We start from the raw sequence: 21,391 nt of genomic DNA on the forward strand, positions 1-21,391 counted from the left end.
GCGTATTTGCGTAAAGTATTGATTGATATCGATTTATTATATTACGTGTTGACATAATCTATGGCTAGTTAGACATGTAATCTTCAAAACATTCCTCCCAACTACGTACATACATGTATATCGTGTCTATAATGACAAATTGGGCAAGGAACCGACTGCTTCAATCACCTATGTCACGTCATGTATTTACATTTCAAAGTTGTCGCATGCGGTATGAACGAGTTATTAACCAATAACCAGTATGATAATCCCGAGTACATGTATATATCTAGCTGTGTAAACAAGATTTGTAGTAGTCTGCATGGCTGGCCGCAAACCATTACCAACTGATGGGGATTAAACCTTAATCAAATATATCATGTAAAGTACAGGACTGGCTTTATCTGAGTGTGTCAGGCATTTCGGTACATATATAAATATCATATGAGAAGGTTAGTGGTTGATTATGATAATGATGACCATCGTCGCATTCCTGATCTCCTGATTCTGAATGAGGGTAGGGTAAAAAAAAACGTCAACAGAGAAACGTTTTAATAAAGGAATTCCAACGTTTTCCAAATAATTCTCTTATCAAGGAAACTAATTGAATGCCTAGAATTTCTCAAATAACACTTCACACTTTAATCATTTTACAGAATGTGCACTTTTGTGCCTACAGTGTACATGTACGAATTTCCCACTTACTTGTAAGTCTACAGAACTCTATATAACAATATCAGAATCCTGTTCTTTTGAATTTGACAATAACCTTATGTGGACCGTAAGCGATAGCCTGTCCAGACTGGTCATGCGGTCTTGTATATTGTTGTTATTTAATCAATTACTGCATATCAACAGTTAGCTGTGTTCCGTCCGCCTTAAAACATGTATTGGCAAGTTTTAAAAACCGCGGGAAAATATGCCATTAACCGGAAATACATTCGGAAATTTCTGGTATTTTTCTCTTATGTACGATAAGATCAGAGTGACTCGAATCATTTATTTACCTGAGCTGTCAGGGATTTATACTGTGGCATACCATGTCGATTTGTCTTGGATCTGCATGATGTATTCCATTGGAATGGATTGACAGAATCATCTCTGTTATTCCAGCTTCTCAATTATCAGAAAATGGCATCGGATAAAGCAGACGAATATAATGAAAGAACTGTAAACCAGCTGCTATGGGTGTACCTGCTTGTGTCGGCATCGCTTTCCCTCGCCTGGGGTTTAGGCGTTTGGGGATGCTCGTTCCTTTGGGTTTTCATCGTCATAGCAGCCCTGTTTGTCGTCTGGAGAACGAAGCTCACTAATATCGTGAAGAGGCACTTAGCTAAGGAAGAGCAACGGATACACAGGAAAAAAGCCCTGAGACAGAGCGAATCGCTTGAGTGGGTCAACTTCGTTTTTAACAGATGGTAAGAGTGAAAATATAATCACTCATGCATGTTATATATATACATATACATGTAATATATGTGTCGCTTTTAAGTTAACGTATTGTGCAAATGTAGACCGGGTATCAAATATAAGTCCAGTCTATACACAAGTACACAAACAACTGTTTGTACTAAAATATAGACCTTAATATACACCTATTACAGGTGTTGCCAACCACATCAACCAGAAGACAATGCTTATGTATGATATAGACTTTAATACATGCATTTAAAAATGATGCTTTTATATAATATTTGCATATATGTACAATATTGTAATATGATACTTTGTTTGTAGATGATTGATGAATCTTGCTGTTGCATTTCATAATTGATACATAATTAATCAATCTGTAGCATTTGACAATGATATAACAGGATAACACAGTTTAAGGTAGGGATTTTATATATCTATGTTGAATAGACAAATAAAAGGACATGTATGTAAATATAATATATATATACCTATAGTACCTTGTACTACCAAAGCTTCACATGCATGCATGTATGCATAGAGGTTGTGGACTGCTGACATAACAGGGAGATATATAGAGGTTGTGGATTTTTGACAACATTACAGGGAGATATATAGAGGTTGGGGACTACTGACAACATTACAGGGAGATATATGGAGGTTAAGGACTACTGACAACATTACAGGGAGATATATAGAGGCTGGGGACTACTTACAACATTACAGGGAGATATATAGAGGCTGGGGACTACTTACAACATTACAGGGAGATATATAGAGGTTGGGGACTACTGACAACATTACAGGGAGATATATAGAGGTTGGGGGCTACTGACAACATTACAGGGAGATATATAGAGGTTGGGGACTACTGACAACATTACAGGGAGATATATAGAGGTTGGGGACTACTGACAACATTACAGGGAGATATATAGAGGTTGGGGACTACTGACAACATTACAGGGATATATATAGAGGTTGGGGGCTACTGACAACATTACAGGGAGATATATAGAGGTTGGGGACTACTGACAACATTACAGGGAGATATATAGAGGCTGGGGACTACTTACAATATTACAGGGAGATATATAGAGGCTGGGGACTACTTAGAATATTACAGGGAGATATATAGAGGCTGGGGACTACTTACAATATTACAGGGAGATATATAGAGGTTGGGGACTACTGACAACATTACAGGGAGATATATAGAGGTTGGGGACTACTGACAACATTACAGGGAGATATATAGAGGTTGGGGGCTACTGACAACATTACAGGGAGATATATAGAGGTTGGGGACTACTGACAACATAACAGGGATATATATAGAGGTTGGGGACTACTGACAACATTACAGGGAGATATATAGAGGTTGGGGACTACTTACAATATTACAGGGAGATATATAGAGGTTGGGGACTACTGACAACATTACATGGAGATATATAGAGGTTGGGGACTACTGACAACATTACAGGGAGATATATAGAGGTTGGGGACTACTGACAACATTACAGGGAGATATATAGAGGTTGGGGACTACTGACAACGTTACAGGGAGATATATAGAGGTTGGGGTCTACTGACAACGTTACAGGGAGATATATAGAGGTTGGGGACTACTGACAATGCTACAGGGAGATATATAGAGGTTGGGGACTACTTACAATATTACAGGGAGATATATAGAGGTTGGGGGCTACTGACAACATTACAGGGAGATATATAGAGGTTGGGGACTACTGACAACATAACAGGGATATATATAGAGGTTGGGGACTACTGACAACATTACAGGGAGATATATAGAGGTTGGGGACTACTTACAATATTACAGGGAGATATATGGAGGTTGGGGACTACTGACAACATTACAGGGAGATATATAGAGGTTGGGGATTACTGACAACATTGCAGGGAGATATATAGAGGCTGGGGACTACTGACAATGCAACATTACATGGAGATATATAGAGGTTGGGGACTACTGACAACATTACAGGGAGATATATAGAGGCTGGGGACTACTGACAACATTACAGGGATATATATAGAGGTTGGGGACTACTTACAACATTACAGGGAGATATATAGAGGCTGGGGACTACTGACAACATTACAGGGAGATATATAGAGGTTGGGGACTACTGACAACATTACAGGGAGATATATAGAGGTTGGGGACTACTGACAATGTTACAGGGAGATACAAAATGTATATAGAGGTTGGGGACTACTGACAACATTACAGGGATATATAGAGGTTGGGGACTACTTACAATATTACAGGGAGATATATAGAGGTTGGGGACTACTGACAACATTACAGGGAGATATATATATAGAGGCTGGGGACTACGGACAACATTACAGGGAGATATATAGAGGTTGGGGATTACTGACAACATTACAGGGAGATATATAGAGGTTGGGGACTACTGACAACATTGCAGGGAGATATATAGAGGTCGGGGACTACTGACAACATTACAGGGAGATATATAGAGGCTGGGGACTACTGACAATATTACAGGGAGATATATAGAGGTTGGGGACTACTGACAACATTATACAATTATTGCCCTTGTTCCGGGTTGACATGAATATTTGACCACCTGAGAGGTGTCATGTCACCCGAGGGCGTAGCCCGAGGGTGACATGACACCTCAAGGGTGGGCAAATATTCATGTCAACTCGGAACAAGGGCAGTAATTGTTTTATTATACCGAAAAAAACATAAGTGAATTAATTTTGGTATCAATAAGTTTATTTATTACTATCAACAGTTTTTAAGAAAGTTTTTAAGAGGTACCCCATCGTCTTTCTGGACCCGGCATAAAATTCTCCCAGTCGAACTTTCAATGTATGGACGTCGAAGTTTTCACAATCCTTGGTCTAGGCCTACCTGTTGCAGATAGGAAATGTCTAAAGGAATCCACGGCCTCATTGATGACCCTTTTGGTGTTTTTAGAATCCTTTTCTTGCAATAATTTCGCCAATTCCTCCTCTGTTGGCAGACGATAGCGTCCGCCGGCAGCCATTGTTGTTGTCAAGCAGAATACTCGGAACTCCTCTGATTCGACTACTTTTGAAGACGTTACGGAAGAGAGTTCCGAGTTGGGGCTCACGAGAGGGTGACATAACGATTTTGGAGGGCTCACGAGAGGGTGACATTATGATATTCAGAGGGTGACATGATGTTTCGAAAGCGACAGCAAGTCAATAATGAATTATTTGGAAAGTTGTGGTTGACATAACGAATGTTTTTAATCACGTGACATGGTTTTCACTAATCAGAAGCTGTGATACAAGTCTGAGGTATAATAATACAGGGAGATATATAGAGGTTGGGGATTATATATATATACTGACAAAATATTACGGGGAGCTCGAGATATATAAAGGTTCAGAACAATACATATTCTACCAAGCTTAGGCTAGGCACTAGTAATATTTAAAAAACAAATTGCTGGTATATATGGTTGTCCACAGATGCAGTCGACTTACTAGTATAGCTATATATATAGTACATACTTCTCTGTTGAGACCATAAAACCTATATGATGAGATCTCTATTTCAAAGAGAACCTCGAACGAAGTACAAAATATATCTGATCTTTATACATCATATCAGGTAAGTAGATTTGTAAACATGCAATATCAAAATGGAAATAAAGATATGTTTTGATGTGTGTTGCTGATGTTGCATTATAATTAAAGTCTGTAAATAAAAAACCCAATGTACTAGTAGTACTGCAGTAAATGAAAATGTGGCTGTATAAATAGAAATCAATATACGTGTGCTGAATTTAAATCAGTATAGTGTATGTAGTCAAAATCAATAATTGCTACATTTACCTGTAGGTGGGTGTTCAGCTCCAGTAATCTTGAGGAACTGATCAAGAAAAGGATTGATGAAAGACTACAGACAGTGAAACCAGGATGCCTTGGTAAAGGAAGAAATTTAACAATATACATACCATATTATTGTCTGTCAACAAGACCATCTCTAGAGTTAAGCCCATCAGTGTCTAATAGTTCAGCAATTAATCTTACTTCATAACCCTGTGATCATGATGTAATAGGGTTTACTCCGCTGCTATAAGTCAGAAATTAGTGTTGCAAGGCCTCTATATATATATAGCGGCTTACTACACAATAAATGTATACCGGTATATAATCTTAGTAGTCATGAGTGTAAAAATAGAAAAGTATTAATATTCCAGAAAAAATAATTCAATTAGTTAAATAGCCTGAAGTATTGGTTTCTTCAGACCTCATTTCCCTAGCCTCTTAAAATTAAAGAAAATAAAACTGTGGAATTCGATGACAGATTATAACACACTGGTCAGCATGCATGTAAACATGTACATTGTATTTGTATATGCTACAGTGATGCTTGAGCAAAAGTTATAGTTCTTTAGATTTTGAAAAATTATGTGTCCACTTCTTTGAGATCAGTTACAGAATACATGTATATGAGTTAATAATTATATTTTATAGATGTGTTTATGATTAAGTCAGCCAGTCAGCCATTCCCAGACCTTGGGTACAAATAACTATAAAACAGGGAAAATACAGACAGTAGACTTATTGTAGATGTCTTAAATCTCCTCATTATATCTTTTGAGAAGTCCTTGTCTTAAACATATGTATGTCTATTGCAGATAAAATGGAATTACTGTCATTCCAATTTGGTGATCAGACTCCAGCATTTAAGTATATAAGAGCATTTGAGTACTCTGAAGGAGTGCCAGGGGGCCACAAACCAGTGAGCTGGGTGAGTGTACACTCCCCACCATGTGGCCTGGGAAAGATGTCAAATTATCAGGTGGTGCTACAGGCTGAGGTGGACACTGTGTGTGAGGACTTCAAGATGGTTTTCAGGTCAACCATTGGCAAAGCAAGGTGTGGTATCAACCTGTTATCTTTTATATATTATCAATGTTGTGAAAGGTGTCTTTGAAAAAAAATATGTTAGTAAGTTGATAGTTCTTAATGGTCCATCAACAATATTAAATTGTCATTCTGACCAATGTCAAGGTCATGTAAGGTGTCAAACAGTATATAACCAATGTCAAGGTCCTGTAATTATATATATAAGGTACAAACAGTATATAACCAATGTCAAGGTCATGTAAGGTGTCAAACCTGTATATAGCCAATGCCAAGGTTGGTAAGGTGTCAAACAGTATATAACCAATGTCAGGGTCATGTAGTTATATATATAAGGTACAAACAGTATATAACCAATTGCAATGTCAAGGTCATGTAAGGTGTCAAACAGTATATAACCAATGCCAAGGTTGGTAAGGTGTCACACATTATATAACCAATGTCAAGGTCCTGTAATTATATATATAAGGTATACGTACAAACAGTTTATAAGTAATGTCAAGGTCATGTAAGGTGTCAAACAGTATATAACCATGCAATGCCAAGGTCATGTAAGGTGTCAAATAGTATATAACCAATGCCAAGGTCATATAAGGTGTCAAACAGTATATAACCAATGTCAAGGTCATGTAAACTGTCTAACAGTATATAACCAATGTCAAGGTCATGTAAGGTGCAAACAGTATATAACCAATGTCATTTAATGTGTCAAATAGTATATAACCAATGCCAAGGTCCTGTAAGGTGTCAAACAGTATATAACCAATGTCAGGGTCATGTAATTATATCTATAAGGTACAAACAGTATATAACCAATGTCAAGGTCATGTAAGGTGTTACACATTATATAACCAATGTCAAGGTCCTGTAATTATATATATAAGGTATACGTACAAACAGTTTATAAGTAATGTCAAGGTCATGTAAGGTGTCAAACAGTATATAACCATGCAATGCCAAGGTCATGTAAGGTGTCAAATAGTATATAACCAATGCCAAGGTCATATAAGGTGTCAAACAGTATATAACCAATGTCAAGGTCATGTAAACTGTCTAACAGTATATAACCAATGTCAAGGTCATGTAAGGTGCAAACAGTATATAACCAATGTCATTTAATGTGTCAAATAGTATATAACCAATGCCAAGGTCATATAAGGTGTCAAACAGTATATAAACAATGCCAAGGTCATGTAAACTGTCTAACAGTATATAACCAATGTCAAGGTCATGTAAGGTGTCAAACAGTATATGACCAATGCCAAAGTCCTGAAAGGTGTCAAACAAAACTATTAACCATGTCCAGTGTAAGGTCAAATATGTTACATATAGAAAATTAGCAATGTTCCCAATGCAATGTCTTGTACACTGAAAGGCCAAAGGCAGTAATTTATTATTAGTTGATGCTAAGCCCAATGATGGTAATTTAAGTCCAAAAGGTCATGAAACGTGCTAGATATTCAGAGTAAATATGGTAATTATTTATAAGGACAATAAATTGTGACCAACATCAAGGTCAGATATTGATTGGAATAATCAATGTATATATATATATCCATTAAAGTTTCAACCAATATTCAGTGATACCGTCAACTCTCAGGTACTGAATCAGTCAGTATGACTGGTGTTGATGTCAGGGTCAGATACATGTATGTAACAGAGTGTCAATAAAATAATTGTCATGCTGTTGGTAAAGAGGTTTTGTTTTTGAAAATTTATGATTTCTGCAAAATATATTATTATTGAACTGATGAACTTCTCCACATATACATATAATTCAAAGGAAGTTAAAACATTGATAGTTTTGTAGATTAATCAAAACCCCCATACACATATACTTTCATATTTCAATCGGTTTTATTCTGAATAGGTAAAAATGTCCTCAAGATAAATGGTGTATCATATAGTTTCAAGGCGTTGCTTGTTTACTGTATAAAAGATTAATGGCCATAGAAATGAATTCTTCTAGAAACTGACAGTGAAAATCTTGATTTAAGTGTGTCCTGCTGGCTTAATCTAACTGTTAGAAAAGGCATGTAACTTGAACCGCTCGGGTAATTTTAAGAATTCACATGACCCCATTTTTTATTCTTGTATACATTGTATCAGATATATAATACCTCATCCTGTTCCTGTTATTACATGCTCGTGGGAAGTGACACCTGGCCATCGTGTGCAGTCCAGCATGCAAGCTTATTTTACCTGTATCTTATAATGTCACAGAATGCCCACAAAGTTTAGTCAGCTTAATAGATATTTTACATGTCTTTGTTATTTTTCATGCATATTACTGTTCAATGCTATAGATATATTAGTACATTAAGACATATAGATGTTTTTGTTAGAATTAATCAATTATTCATCAAGACAATTCTGTTAAAATGAATTAAATTTATCTTAAGATCTCTAAATTGCAATGCCAAATATGGCTGAGAACATTTTTGTGGTAAAGGCAGTATTGTCTGGTTAAGCTAACAAGTCTGGCAGCATTATAATTATACAGCATCCAGTTCAAAGTTGAAATGTGATCCAGTGTGTTAAATGACAGTTCCTGACCCACACCACACTTTCTCAGTCTGTGATGTGTAATTGTAGCAAAGTGCTGATCAAGCTAGTGTGAAACATCACATCAGTAAACAGATCTTTATATCATGTTAACCAAAAATAAGATATTTTATACATCAAAAAGACTGTATAAAGATATGTATCCTCATTTTTAATGACAAAATTAAATATTGGTAAATTTTGATTTATAGAAAAAATTGTAGTCATCTTCATCTGACACATATTTTCTGCTTATACATGTATGTATATCTAATTAGGAAAACAAGAATATCATTTTGAAAGTAGAAATACCATTACAAACATGCTAAGTCTATCTCCAAGTCACTACTGGCACATGTAATATATTTATGGAACTTCATGAGTTATAAAATAATTGTTTTTCAAAACAATTACAAAAAAAAAAAAAAAAAAAAAAAAATCCGCAGTTGCTGTATATATTCAATATTATGTACTGTAGATGTACATATGTTAGCGGTAATCATATTTTAACAATTTTTCGAGTTTGAAGAATTTCACTAAATTTTGATTGCACTAAATAAAGGTATGAATGTTTTATATGGCAAGCATTATCAGTGCATTAATTCATCATTGCGCTAGATTGTTTTAATTAGCTTTTGCGCCAAAACTTTAGCACGATTAAATAAGTACGTTTATAGTATTCCACATGACCATTGATGATGTCCATCTGTTATTTTCCAGAGTGGGCCTTAGTTTTGACATGTCTGTTGAGAACCTGTTTGTCAAGGGCAATCTCCAGATCATTCTACACATGTCAATGGACGTCCCATTCCCTCACGTCACCAAGGCAACCATCATGTTCACAGAATTGTAAGTTTAGTCCAGAAGGTTGCTGTGTATTATTTGAAAAAGGATTCTAACTACACTTACATTTATTTATATACATACACATGCAATACAAACCTAGATAATCATTATTTATTTTATTATTTATTTATTTTGTAATAAGCAGATAGATGAATATGACACATAGTATTACGATAACCCATCGATTGTGAAGGCATAGCTAATCAACTGGGAATGTAAATTGTCATAAGAAATGGTAATTTTGTTTATCTATTTTTCCATCCATGTCCATTATTCTGGGACTTCTGGCCATCTGAAGATTTCTTTATGAACTTGAAAATCTGATTGTCGTGGTAGTATGTAGGACAATACTTCCTGATCTGTTCCCATTAGGTCAAGGTCATGTTAAGGCATCAAAGGTCATATTATTATGCTAGCCCAGGTTTGAACTTCTCATCAGCAAAACAGATTATTTTGAAATAAGATATGATGGCAAAATCATAACACTTCCTGAGCTGTATTGTCACGTTCTGTGTAAAATTTAAGTTGTCAAGAGGTCAAGGGTCAAAGGAATAGGGGGTTAGGTTTTGGGGATGGAGGAGGACCTGGTAGGCAAAGATTTGCAGGTTTACCAGTCTGTTGATGGTTTAAATACTTGTGGATTATCATTGCAACTTGTGGTGACTGTTGGTTTGTATTCCCTGTGAATCCCTTGTAGTACTCTTGTTATGTTGTTTGTGGTTTGGATTTTATTTTTTATTTTCTATTTTTTATTTTTGTATTACAGACCAGAGGTCTCATTCAGTGTAAATGTAATAAAACAGTTAGATATTATGCAAGTTCCGCTCATCAAATCCTGGTTACAAGCAAATGTGATGGAGGGCCTCACAAAAGGTTAGTGTTCAGTGGAATTCCATATAAACTGTAAAACTACCATGATAACTAATAACTATAGTGAACTGTAAAATATTTATATGATAATGGCGTCATGCTACAGGATCTTTGTCCTTATAATTCACCTAACAATGGAAAAACCAAGGTCCCTGCAGGATACATCAACCATGATTGTTAACACTATTAGTTTATCAGAACTACAGGGACCATGGATCTCATGTTTTATAGAAAATGAGATTTTCAGTCTGTTTCAACTTCTAGATTGATGACAAAAGTGACAATGCTATGATAATCAACATCACCATATATCTTAAACTTTTCTGTTTAATTTTCTGTCACAATTTCAAACTTTTTGTGTCTTATTATTAGCTCACAGGGACGAAGTGTAGTGTGAATACTAATGAGGATACTGCTTAGGTATTCCACATGTGTGTGACAATGTCCTTCCCATTTGCTGACCTGCTTAGCTGACCTTGACTATAACATTGACCTATTTTTAAAAACTTTAACCTTGGCCACAGTATGTTTACCGTATAAGATAGGGCCATCATATTTGACATGTATGTTCCTTGCCACGAGACCTTTCGATTGATATTCATGTGCAGACCGGCTGACTTTCAATGTGACCTTTGACCTACTTTTAAAAATCTTTGACCGTTGCCACAGTATGTTAATCTTACAAACTAGGGCTTTCATATTTCTTTTATGAATTTTATATTTCAGCACTTGTTGACCCTGGGATAATTGACATTCCTTTTATATTTCAGCACTTGTTGACCCTGGGATAATTGACATTCCTATAGCAAAGGTTGGCCCCATACAGATTATGAAGAAATCTGACAAGCCTGATAAAATGGGTACACATCTTTTCTTCTGATCATATTTTGTCATGTTGTATAATAAGCAATTAAAAAACTGTCAACTGCTAGACTAGCTCTAGACTGCAGAAATAATTTACTTTCCAGTTGTATTTATTGACAAGGGCTTAGTTGATATTAGTAGAATATGTTAGTATATTTTCTCTTTCAGACTAAACAAACTAGATACCAGGTATTGAGGTTAAAACTACTATTAATACCAGAGCCTGTCGACAATGAATAAGAAATACTTTAGGGTTACCGCTTCAGATACAATGTCATGTTGTATTAAAGATTTAGGTGCTTTAAATTTGTAATCCTACACAGATTCAATTTCTTTTCATTTTATTTGTTGTCATTTTTTAGACTCCTTGAATCTTCTAGTACTGTATAAAATTTTTTATATATTATGTATGTAAAATGAATGTATATTATATAAACTTTTATTAATACACTGTAAATGAAAAAGTCACCAGGATTTACATTCACCTAAGTTATATTTGTGTTTTACAGCTCAAGGAGTCCTCACTGTACTGATAAAAGGCATTCCAAAACCTACATCCAAAAAAGCTGTACCAGGTAGCAATATATATACACATAAAATATTAATTTTTTTAGAATATATTTTTTAAAAAATTGTGTAAATTTAAGAATTGTTATTTCAAATATCATTCACTTCATTCATAATTTTATTTAAATCACTGTAACATTGCTAGTACACTTGTACTTGGGAATATGTGTGGTTATAACAGTAGGATTTTACAACTGTGTGGTAATGTTAATCATTGAAATAGATACTGAAGAGGTGCGTTATACGATGGTGAAAGTTGGAGCAAAGAAACGTCAGACTTATGATGTCATGGCAACGGAAGAATGGGAGGACATTTGTTCCATGTTGGTCTACTCTCTAACGAAGGACAAGGTACTGTCTGAGTCGAATCTAAGGTAGTATATTCTCAAAGATATGATACAGCTCTTTCGTGTCAGCATACTCTCAAACCTAAACAAATTGTTTCGATTACTACTCCATAAAAAGTCTACTCTCTAACCCAAGACAAAATGTTATCTGATTTTTATTCAATTTATTCTCCAAAATATGCCACAGCTTTTCCGTGACAGCATAACCTCAAACCTTAACTGTTTCGATTACCACTCCATGAAAGTCTACTCTCTAACCAAAGACAAAATATCTGAGTTTTAGCTAATGACGTGTTATATGTTCTTAAAGACATGCTACAGTTCTTCCGAACGGAATCGATTGCAATATGTATCCAAGAAGATTGATATCTTATAATCCCAGTGGTGTATTTTGAGACACCGTACCTACAAGTTTGCCATAAGTTGCCCCGCTCAAGGAGCCAAACTTTGATTGCTGTCAACTGTCCAGCACTCCTAGCTATCTGAACAATGCTTTCAATTTGTTTGGTTTCAGATTGTCGTGAAGAACAAATGTCGTCGTTTACTGACCAATATCACCCTGGATTACCATGAAATTCTGTTAAATTCCTTGCCATTAGAAATGGAGAAAAAGTAAGTTTTTCTCAATTATATAATTTAGCTTGATATTTCTATGCAGCTGTCATCAGGACTAAGAAATGTATTTAATATGTAATGTTATTTTAAATCATCAAACAGAAGTAACATATTAATGATATGTAACGGAAGGAATTCTCATACAGGATGAGATAGAGACATTTAGTACACAACGTTTGACTTTAAAGTGATGTCATAGATAGGCCATACCTAATTTTCTCACATACTTCACAGGGTGACCCCATGATTGCTAGGGTTGGAATAAATTGATCTCGTACAGGGTTGGGTTAGACAGCTGTCACATGCTGGGATACTACTGACAATAGTGTAAAGCTATCAATTTGTATAGCATAACTGTCACAAATTGATATCATCATCAATTTCGATGCACATTTCATGAAACATTGAGGATGATGTGATGGAAACATTTACCTTACAACTTTTTTTAAATAAGTGAGATAAATAATTAAACAAAACCCTGTACCGTCAACAGGGATATCTCAACCCTCATGTAAGACTTTGGCGGGCCAACACTTGACTTGTGGGGGTTAATGCTTTGTCTGTCAAAATCTCTTTTTATTTCCGTTCATCCTGTCGCTAAGAAGCACATGCACAGTGAGATTTAATGCTGGATTATAGGGGGGAAAATTACTTTAAAATTTGTCTCCTATAAGTGATGAAGATATTTTGACGCAATGAATTGGTGAATGCACCAGCAAGGATATTGAGTCAGTATGGCAAAGCCTCATGCTTGCCAGCCAAACCTCTTACACTTGGGTAGAGATATCCCTGTCCACCAAAAAGGCCCATGTAGGATTCTACTAGTCTTACTGATGTAAAACCAACAAGGGAGGTAATTCAGCCTAATTGTAAAATCTTGGAAATTAAAAAATTACAGACCATATGAACTTAGGTCGATCATGATCTGATACAATGTTCTCTTGCTCTTATGCAGTGTTTCTACGTCCCTTACCAATAAGGATGGAAGTAGACATGAACTGAAGTTACAGTATACTCCGCTCACTTACATAGATATGGATGTTACCAATGCTGACCCTCCTCAGCTCGACTCTCCTGAGAGTAAGTATATCACCTCCCTCAATCTGTGAACCATCCTCAATTAGACTCTCCTGAGAGTAAGTATATTACCTTCCTCAATCTGTGAACCATCCTCAATTAGACTCTCCAGAGAGTAAGTATATTACCTTCCTCAATCGATGAACCCTCCTCAGCTAGACTCTCCTGAAATTAAGTATATCACCTCCCTCAATTGGTGAACCATCTTCAATTAGACTCTCCTGAGAGTAAGTATATTGCCTTCCTCAATCTGTGAACCATCCTCAATTAGACTCTCCAGAGAGTAAGTATATTACCTTCCTCAATCGATGAACCCTCCTCAGCTAGACTCTCCTGAAATTAAGTATATCACCTCCCTCAATTGGTGAACCATCTTCAATTAGACTCTCCTGAGAGTAAGTATATTGCCTTCCTCAATTAGTGAATCATCCCCAGTTAGACTCTCACAAAAGTAAGTATATCACCCTCCTCAATCTGTTGACCATCCTTTCCTAGACTTTCTCTAGAGTAAGTATATCACCTCCCGCAATTTGTGGACCATTCTAAGCTGGACTTTCATGCGAGTATTAATTATATTACCTCCCGCAATTTGATAACAATCCTTAGCTAGACTCTCGCGAGAGTAAGTATATCACCTCCCTCAATCTATGAACCATCCTCAACTTGACTCTCCAGAGTAAGTATGTTGCTTCCCTCAATCTGATGATTATCCTCAACTAGACATGAAGACAAGGAAATGACCTCTGCTGACCTCCATCAGCTGAACTCTCTCGAAAAGAAAGTAGATGAATTCTGTTGACACCAATCAGCTAGACTTTCAGGAGAGTAAGTATTCTGTTCACCCCTCAACTACCATGGATTTGTCGAGTAGTAAATATACAATGATCGTATGCGGGGCTCTCTTGAGTATGAAAGATTATCATTTAAATTCTTTGAGGTATGTTATCTTTGTAAGTCCTCATCACATTAAGGAGAGTGAAGGAGATATCATCATCATCATTTAGCTGTTGTAAGGATGTTTTAAGTCTGAATGAAGTCCTCTTTCACCACAAGCCTGGTCTTACCAGAGTGTCAGTAGAATGTAACTTGTTTCTTCCTCCTAAATCTTGGGTAAATCCACCGAAGCAAATAAACCTTTAACCGAACTTAATGTAATGTACATCCCACAGTTAGGTTCTAATGTGACCTTTGCCCCTCCCCATCTCCTCCTCCCCCTTCCACCCCTATCAGTCTTTCCTAATTAGATGTTTTCCTGTGTCATCACAGGTATAATGGTTATGTAGCATCATTAATAAACACCTTTTTCTGTTCTAGTGGCTGGGGTGATGTTTGTGTGTGTCCACAGTGCCTCTGGAGTGATTGCCGCAGACAAAAGTGGAACATCAGACCCCTACTGTGTAGTGTTCTGTGACAGGCGTCGGGTAAGTCAGCAGTATTCGTATCATTCGAGATCATTGATTCAGTCCCATTAAATGAACTTAAGATAAGTTCACTATCCAAAAATATGCCCAAAGAAAAATGTTCAAGATGACAAAGTGTTTAACTGAAAGGTTTTCCTTGGATCAAATAATCTACTCCAATTAGGAAGAATATTAAATTCATAATTCATAATATCATAATTAATATATTAATCAATTGGTTAATATTTAAGATATTTAGATATGACAGGCTATCATATATTTAAATCGTACAGGTCATGACCACACCGTACATTCCCCGTACGAGGAATCCTCACTGGGAGAAGTCAGTGGAATTCTTCACAGGAGACTACACTAAGGTATGGACGGTCACATTTTGTTGTTCTGAATCCATCTCTGTCATTTGTCAAAAACTTTCACCCTTCACCTCAATTTGGGACAGAGTATTTCTAAGCAAAAGAGAAATGATAAATATATGAATATTAAGACCTTCCCTGGTGTTAAGGGGTAATGTTTAAAATGCTATTGTTTTGAGTACAGGGGAGGGGATTTTAGCCTAATCTAATAGATTATCCTTATATATGAAGTAGACTAAGGGAAACACGGATAATGTGTTGGTGCTCTTTATGAGGGCATCAAATTTGAAACTTAATATAAGTAGGGACTTTTATATTATTACTTGCTTCTGCCTTTTCTAAGTTCGAAGTTTGTTTCCTCATTTATGATTCTTATAATGCCCTTTATACAAAAAAGGCCTTCATGCTTCTTCTTAAACGATTATGGTATTTTCTTGAAATAGGGTTGGCTATTTAAAACTGTATCTAACCCTTTATTGTTACAGATGAATCTGTCATTTTATGTGTTTGACTGGGATGGTACCAGCACCATCGATGATGACTTTTTGGGATCTGCTCACCTATCGCTCAAAGAGGTAAAATCTAACTAATGTGGATATAGTGGAAATTTTTTAATAAATTTTCAAATTAAACCATATTTTGAAATTAACAAAAAACTTTCTCTGTATAATTATATTGAATTCAATCTGAATAGGACTGTTATACTTGCAGGGCGAAAGTGGATTCCTGAAAAGGGGAATCACCCTCGGTTACAACAAGCGGTCGGAGGGCTATGTTACAGACTCTGCCTTCGGGCAGATCACTGTGTCTGTGGTATTCAGACCGATATCCTCGGTCGCCAAATCCGGTGAGTAAAGTTCACTGTGTATTAAATAATATTGATGTTTAAGCTTAATATTATAATCTGTTTCGTGGCAAGATAGGATTGTTTTTGGCAACGAAGATCATCGTTTGCACCAATTAAGTGTCACCAGTTAAGCAACTTACAGATTTTTATCAAACTTCACATACCGGGTTAATATCGAACAAAATTTATCAGTGATTTTCATCAAACTTCACATACTGGGTAAATATCGAACAAAATATATCAGTTGTTGATCGAATGGCACAGTGGTAATTAACACACTTGCATTTCACTTAGGTTGCTAGGGCTCGATTCCCCGATTGGACATGTAATGGTATGAGGTCTGTACCTGGCCAATCATGTGTAATTTATCTGTGTAATATAGTTAGCTCCCACAGTAAGACCCCTCACATGCTTCCATACAGGCCGATAAATGTGATCAATAGAAGTTGGTAAAACTTTTTTTCGCAATTGTTGTAAAATAAATAAGGTAAAATTTACATTAATAACGATATCGCTATCAACTTCATGTATTGGCCTTCATAGTCACCAATACTGTTTACGGGAAGTTGTCGTCAAATGACACTTGTTTGCATGGGTAGTGAACATTTATATCATTTTATCTATTATAATTCGTAATTTTATAAACTTTTCATTCACAGCTTAATAAGGTTTGTAACATATTTATTACAGAGATATCTAAACCAATTTACAGTAACATTCAAAAACTTCATATATGATGTCAAAATATAATTGTTAACAGGTCACTTCAACTGTAGTAATTTTTTTAATATATATCAATACATAATTACTGATCATTTTGATTAATAACTTTGGGACAAAAATTGCATGACACCAAATTTTTCTGATCCCAAATATCATAAATGTACTGCTCACCAAATCATTGAAGGCTGATTGATTCCAAACTGAAATATTAGCATGGAATTGTTGTATCTACAGAAGTAACCATGGTAACATTTCCTATAGAATTAGTGTGTAGATTGTTACGTAACCATGGTAATTATGACATTGTATGTTGGGATTGGTGTATTGGCATGAGGAAATTTTTTGAAACTATCTGTGATAGACATAAATTCAATATTGTAACTATGTAAAATTAAATTAAATTTTGAATTATATGATTATTGAAATCAAGAATGTCAAGTTTTTCTATACAAATATAGATATTTGGATACTAAATTACCTATTAATCTGCCTGGCCTCGCAATTAATCTGGTGATTTACTATTAAATATAATATATTACATATACAGTGGACCCTCGATAATCCGAACACCTTCGTTCCCTGTCCAAACCGTCCGGATTACGAGTTTTCCGGACTGCCGAATTTCGTGTACCAGGTCAAAAAAAAAACGTTGTGTAAGAGTTATCTCCCTTGATTATATACAATCCGGGACGTTTCATAAACACGTCTAATTGTCAGACTTTTTAACAATAAATATACTTATGTTTCTGATATGATTCTTATTTTGTGTTGTAGAAAGTAAAAAATAAACTATGTTTTTAAAAGAACATGTAAAGTGAAAGTTGTTTTATTTATAGCGGGCATATGTGACCTACAAACAACACACATGTGTCACGTCCCGGAGTTTCACAAACAAGTAGAAATTACAAACGTTAAATACCTTAAATAAAATACCCGGATTTTACAACTTACCGTCAGTCCATGTTTTTTTATGATTTTTACGTACCAGAAACCCCAAGCTATCTATTTAGAAGTACGCGACCAGCGAGAACCACCCAAGATGTCCGATAATTATTAAACCCGTATTCACTTAACAATGTGACGCTTACTTAAGAATTTGACGACTATTGACTAACTTGTGTGTAATCAACCCAGTTCTTGTGATCACTGCTTAATACGTAAATGTGTATGTAATTAATAACATGCTTTCAATGAGTCGTCGTTTCACGTAACGGTGTTACAAAGCCGATATCCGTGTTTACCCAATACAAGTGCTAATGATGTTAATTACCGATCATAAATTTATTACATGTATTTGAGATTGATTAATTATCGTATCACGTACAGTGTGTTTGTGCATAAATTCTGAAACATTTAGGTCGTAGAGAAAAAGCAATGTACCGTTATAAAAACAAAAGCTACACATTGTAACACAGGTTAACACCCGGGGCTATGACCTGGCAGCGGTCGCTATGACTACGCACAGTGTCAAGCGATAGTCTGTACAGCTGTCGACACGGGTGACTTGCCCCGACATTTTTTTCTCCTCGTGGTGAAAAAATCGTCCGGATTATTGAGGGAAATTTACTAATGAAAAGTACATTCCGTTCCCAAAATAGGCTTCCGGAATCGGAATCCGAATTTCCGGACTGGTGAGTACAAATAACGTTACGGAAATCCGTTCCCGTGCATTTCCGTCCGGACTGTGAGTTTTCCGGACTATCGGCGTCCGGATTATCGCGGGTCCACTGTATATCAGCCATAGCTCTTGAAACCCTCACACACTAGCAATAAATCTGTTTTTATTTTATTGCCTTAGCCTAATAAAATGTCTTGTAACTCCTGCCCATGCCACCGGCAGTTTATAACAAAAAAAAAAAGAAAAAGAAAAAAGGGGGGTCATAGGGTAATTGTAAGTTTGCCAGGGCTAGGAAGCACCACAATCAGTTTGTATTGATGCTGGAGCTAAAACAATAATGTAAATTAATGTGAAAGACAAAAATGAGGTCAATGAAAAATGTGATTGATCTTTAAATTTGTCAGGAAAGTATGATGACTATCAGTATGGTTTATCAATAAAGCAAAGAAAAATACTCTGTAAAGTAGTAAACCTATCAAAACGTTATAAAAAATCATATAAAATTCTGTTGTTGTCTGAGATGTGTTGTGTAGATGTTGTGTGTGAGGTATGTGTTATTGTTGTAGAACGGTACCGCCTGGTCAGTAGTGGAACTCCACAGGACTACCTGTACACGGAGGACCTGGTGTCCCCCTCGTCCGTAGTAAGTACTGGTCAAGCTGTTGTCACATCCATCCCACCTTATTTTGTTATCAGGTTCAGCAATCGATCAGCCTTATAGTCAACCATTCTGATAATGCCTTTTAAATCAAGAATTTGTACCAAAACTGGTGTTTTACTATATGTAAATTGTAAAAAGTTTCTATGGAATTACACATTGCTGTGTAAATATTCAGTCATAATGCTTACAATAACGCATGTGGGTTAATGTTGCATCCCGTTTTGTTGCTCATTAGTGTATTCATGTAAAATATACATTGTTGTACATTGTTGCAACTTGAACATTCCAATGACGTCACATTGTTTACAGATCCCGCGTTGTGTCTGCACTGCCTGACACGAAGGCTTCATTCTGTGTTTTTTAATGTTTTTGTTAGTTTTCTGATAATTCAATTGATCAGGTATGATTAAACAACCCCAATCAATTTGAGGTGTGATTGTAATTTTAAGTTTAAACCGCATGTTGCGAAAAATACTTCAACTTTCACTTTGTCAGTGCATTCGTGATCGCAGCTTCGATCGGCTGTCATGGCAACGACGAGGACGATGGTTTCATCACAGTGACGAATTTACAAACTTGCATGTGTACAGCCGAAAACTTCTAACTATACCTTATGTCTTTGGAAATCATCTGTAAATAATTAATTGAATTAATTACGATCCATTGCATTCGTTTATTAACGTCTGTTCGTTTCTATATGCCGATTTCGATACTTAAAACACTGAAGAGTTCCAATATTGGAGAATGAACATTAACACTTGCTCTATGAATCGTCCTAGAGCACCCGACTACCCTAAATCAATACTTATGAAACAGGTACGAGCGTGAAGGTAATTGTATGAGAGCAACGAAAAGTGCTGTACATTCTTACGAAAATGACAAACATCGTCAAAATTACTTAAAAAGTAGTCAATTAATCGGCATTTCTTCAATTAACACCAGTTTATAACGCCGTTATGTAACCATACTTGAATAAATAGAAGAATGTACAGCACCTTTTCTCGGTTTCTTAGCACGATGAATAAGTGTATCATATTTGTTTGTACGACAAAATACGTTGGTCGGGTGCTCTGGCCATATTTACCGACCAAGTGTTAATGTAGTCCTTCGTGCCGGTCACGTGACCACGCGAGAACACGAGGAACGACAAAAACATTCCGATAAAGACGTTGGACACCTAACATTAAAATCCGATCAAAAAAACAAACAGAACTAACCGGGAAATCATTAAATATTGAATTTATATTAAAACATGATGTTTTTTGTTCTTTTTAATGATAAATGCAACATTAACCCACATGCGAACCTACTATATTTATGTATGATGATATTTGATGAGTGTGTACTGTATACATTGTGATGAGTGGATGATACGTCCTGGGGAGTGGGGATTTTATGTTGTCATAACGATTCCTACAGTACGAGGTTCTCGTTATTTCCTACGATCATCAACTGGTGGATTGTTCAAGTTGCCCTTTGTCTGTTTGGTTTGTCAACTGTTTGTCCATAAAAACAAATTTTGTTAATGCTTCATCTTGAAAATTACTAAAGACTAACCAAATGTACCTAATAGATTTTGATAAAATATGTCAAAAAATTATGTAAAATACAAATGTAGTCAGAGGAAAGAAAAGAAAGAAAACATCAAACTTAATAGAACCAATTAAGATCATAAATCCTGCTGGTATTTCTTGTTGGTTATGTGAAGTAAACCTATAGCTATGTTATGTAAGGAGAGTGT

The 21,391-nt window shown here is 35.8% G+C and overlaps 1 protein-coding gene across 3 annotated transcripts in view; it reads left to right on the plus strand.

Annotated features, from left to right (window-relative positions):
- Positions 1-986: 986 nt before the first annotated feature.
- LOC117323488 (extended synaptotagmin-1-like) overlaps positions 987-21,391 on the plus strand; it is a 66,849-nt gene continuing 46,444 nt past the window's right edge. For all 3 annotated transcript variants that reach the window (XM_033878741.1, XM_033878743.1, XM_033878744.1), the window contains exons 1-15: positions 987-1,397; positions 5,266-5,351; positions 6,069-6,309; positions 9,562-9,690; positions 10,454-10,560; positions 11,328-11,417; positions 11,931-11,996; positions 12,212-12,339; positions 12,850-12,947; positions 13,906-14,030; positions 15,342-15,448; positions 15,721-15,804; positions 16,287-16,376; positions 16,513-16,648; positions 19,556-19,632. In XM_033878741.1, the coding sequence (XP_033734632.1) occupies positions 1,111-1,397; positions 5,266-5,351; positions 6,069-6,309; positions 9,562-9,690; positions 10,454-10,560; positions 11,328-11,417; positions 11,931-11,996; positions 12,212-12,339; positions 12,850-12,947; positions 13,906-14,030; positions 15,342-15,448; positions 15,721-15,804; positions 16,287-16,376; positions 16,513-16,648; positions 19,556-19,632 (1,851 nt within the window). In that variant the 5' untranslated portion in view covers positions 987-1,110. The remainder of the gene's footprint in view (positions 1,398-5,265; positions 5,352-6,068; positions 6,310-9,561; positions 9,691-10,453; positions 10,561-11,327; positions 11,418-11,930; positions 11,997-12,211; positions 12,340-12,849; positions 12,948-13,905; positions 14,031-15,341; positions 15,449-15,720; positions 15,805-16,286; positions 16,377-16,512; positions 16,649-19,555; positions 19,633-21,391) is intronic.

The sequence above is a fragment of the Pecten maximus genome, chromosome 3 (genome assembly GCF_902652985.1).
Source record: "Pecten maximus chromosome 3, xPecMax1.1, whole genome shotgun sequence".
Classification (NCBI taxonomy): domain Eukaryota; kingdom Metazoa; phylum Mollusca; class Bivalvia; order Pectinida; family Pectinidae; genus Pecten; species Pecten maximus.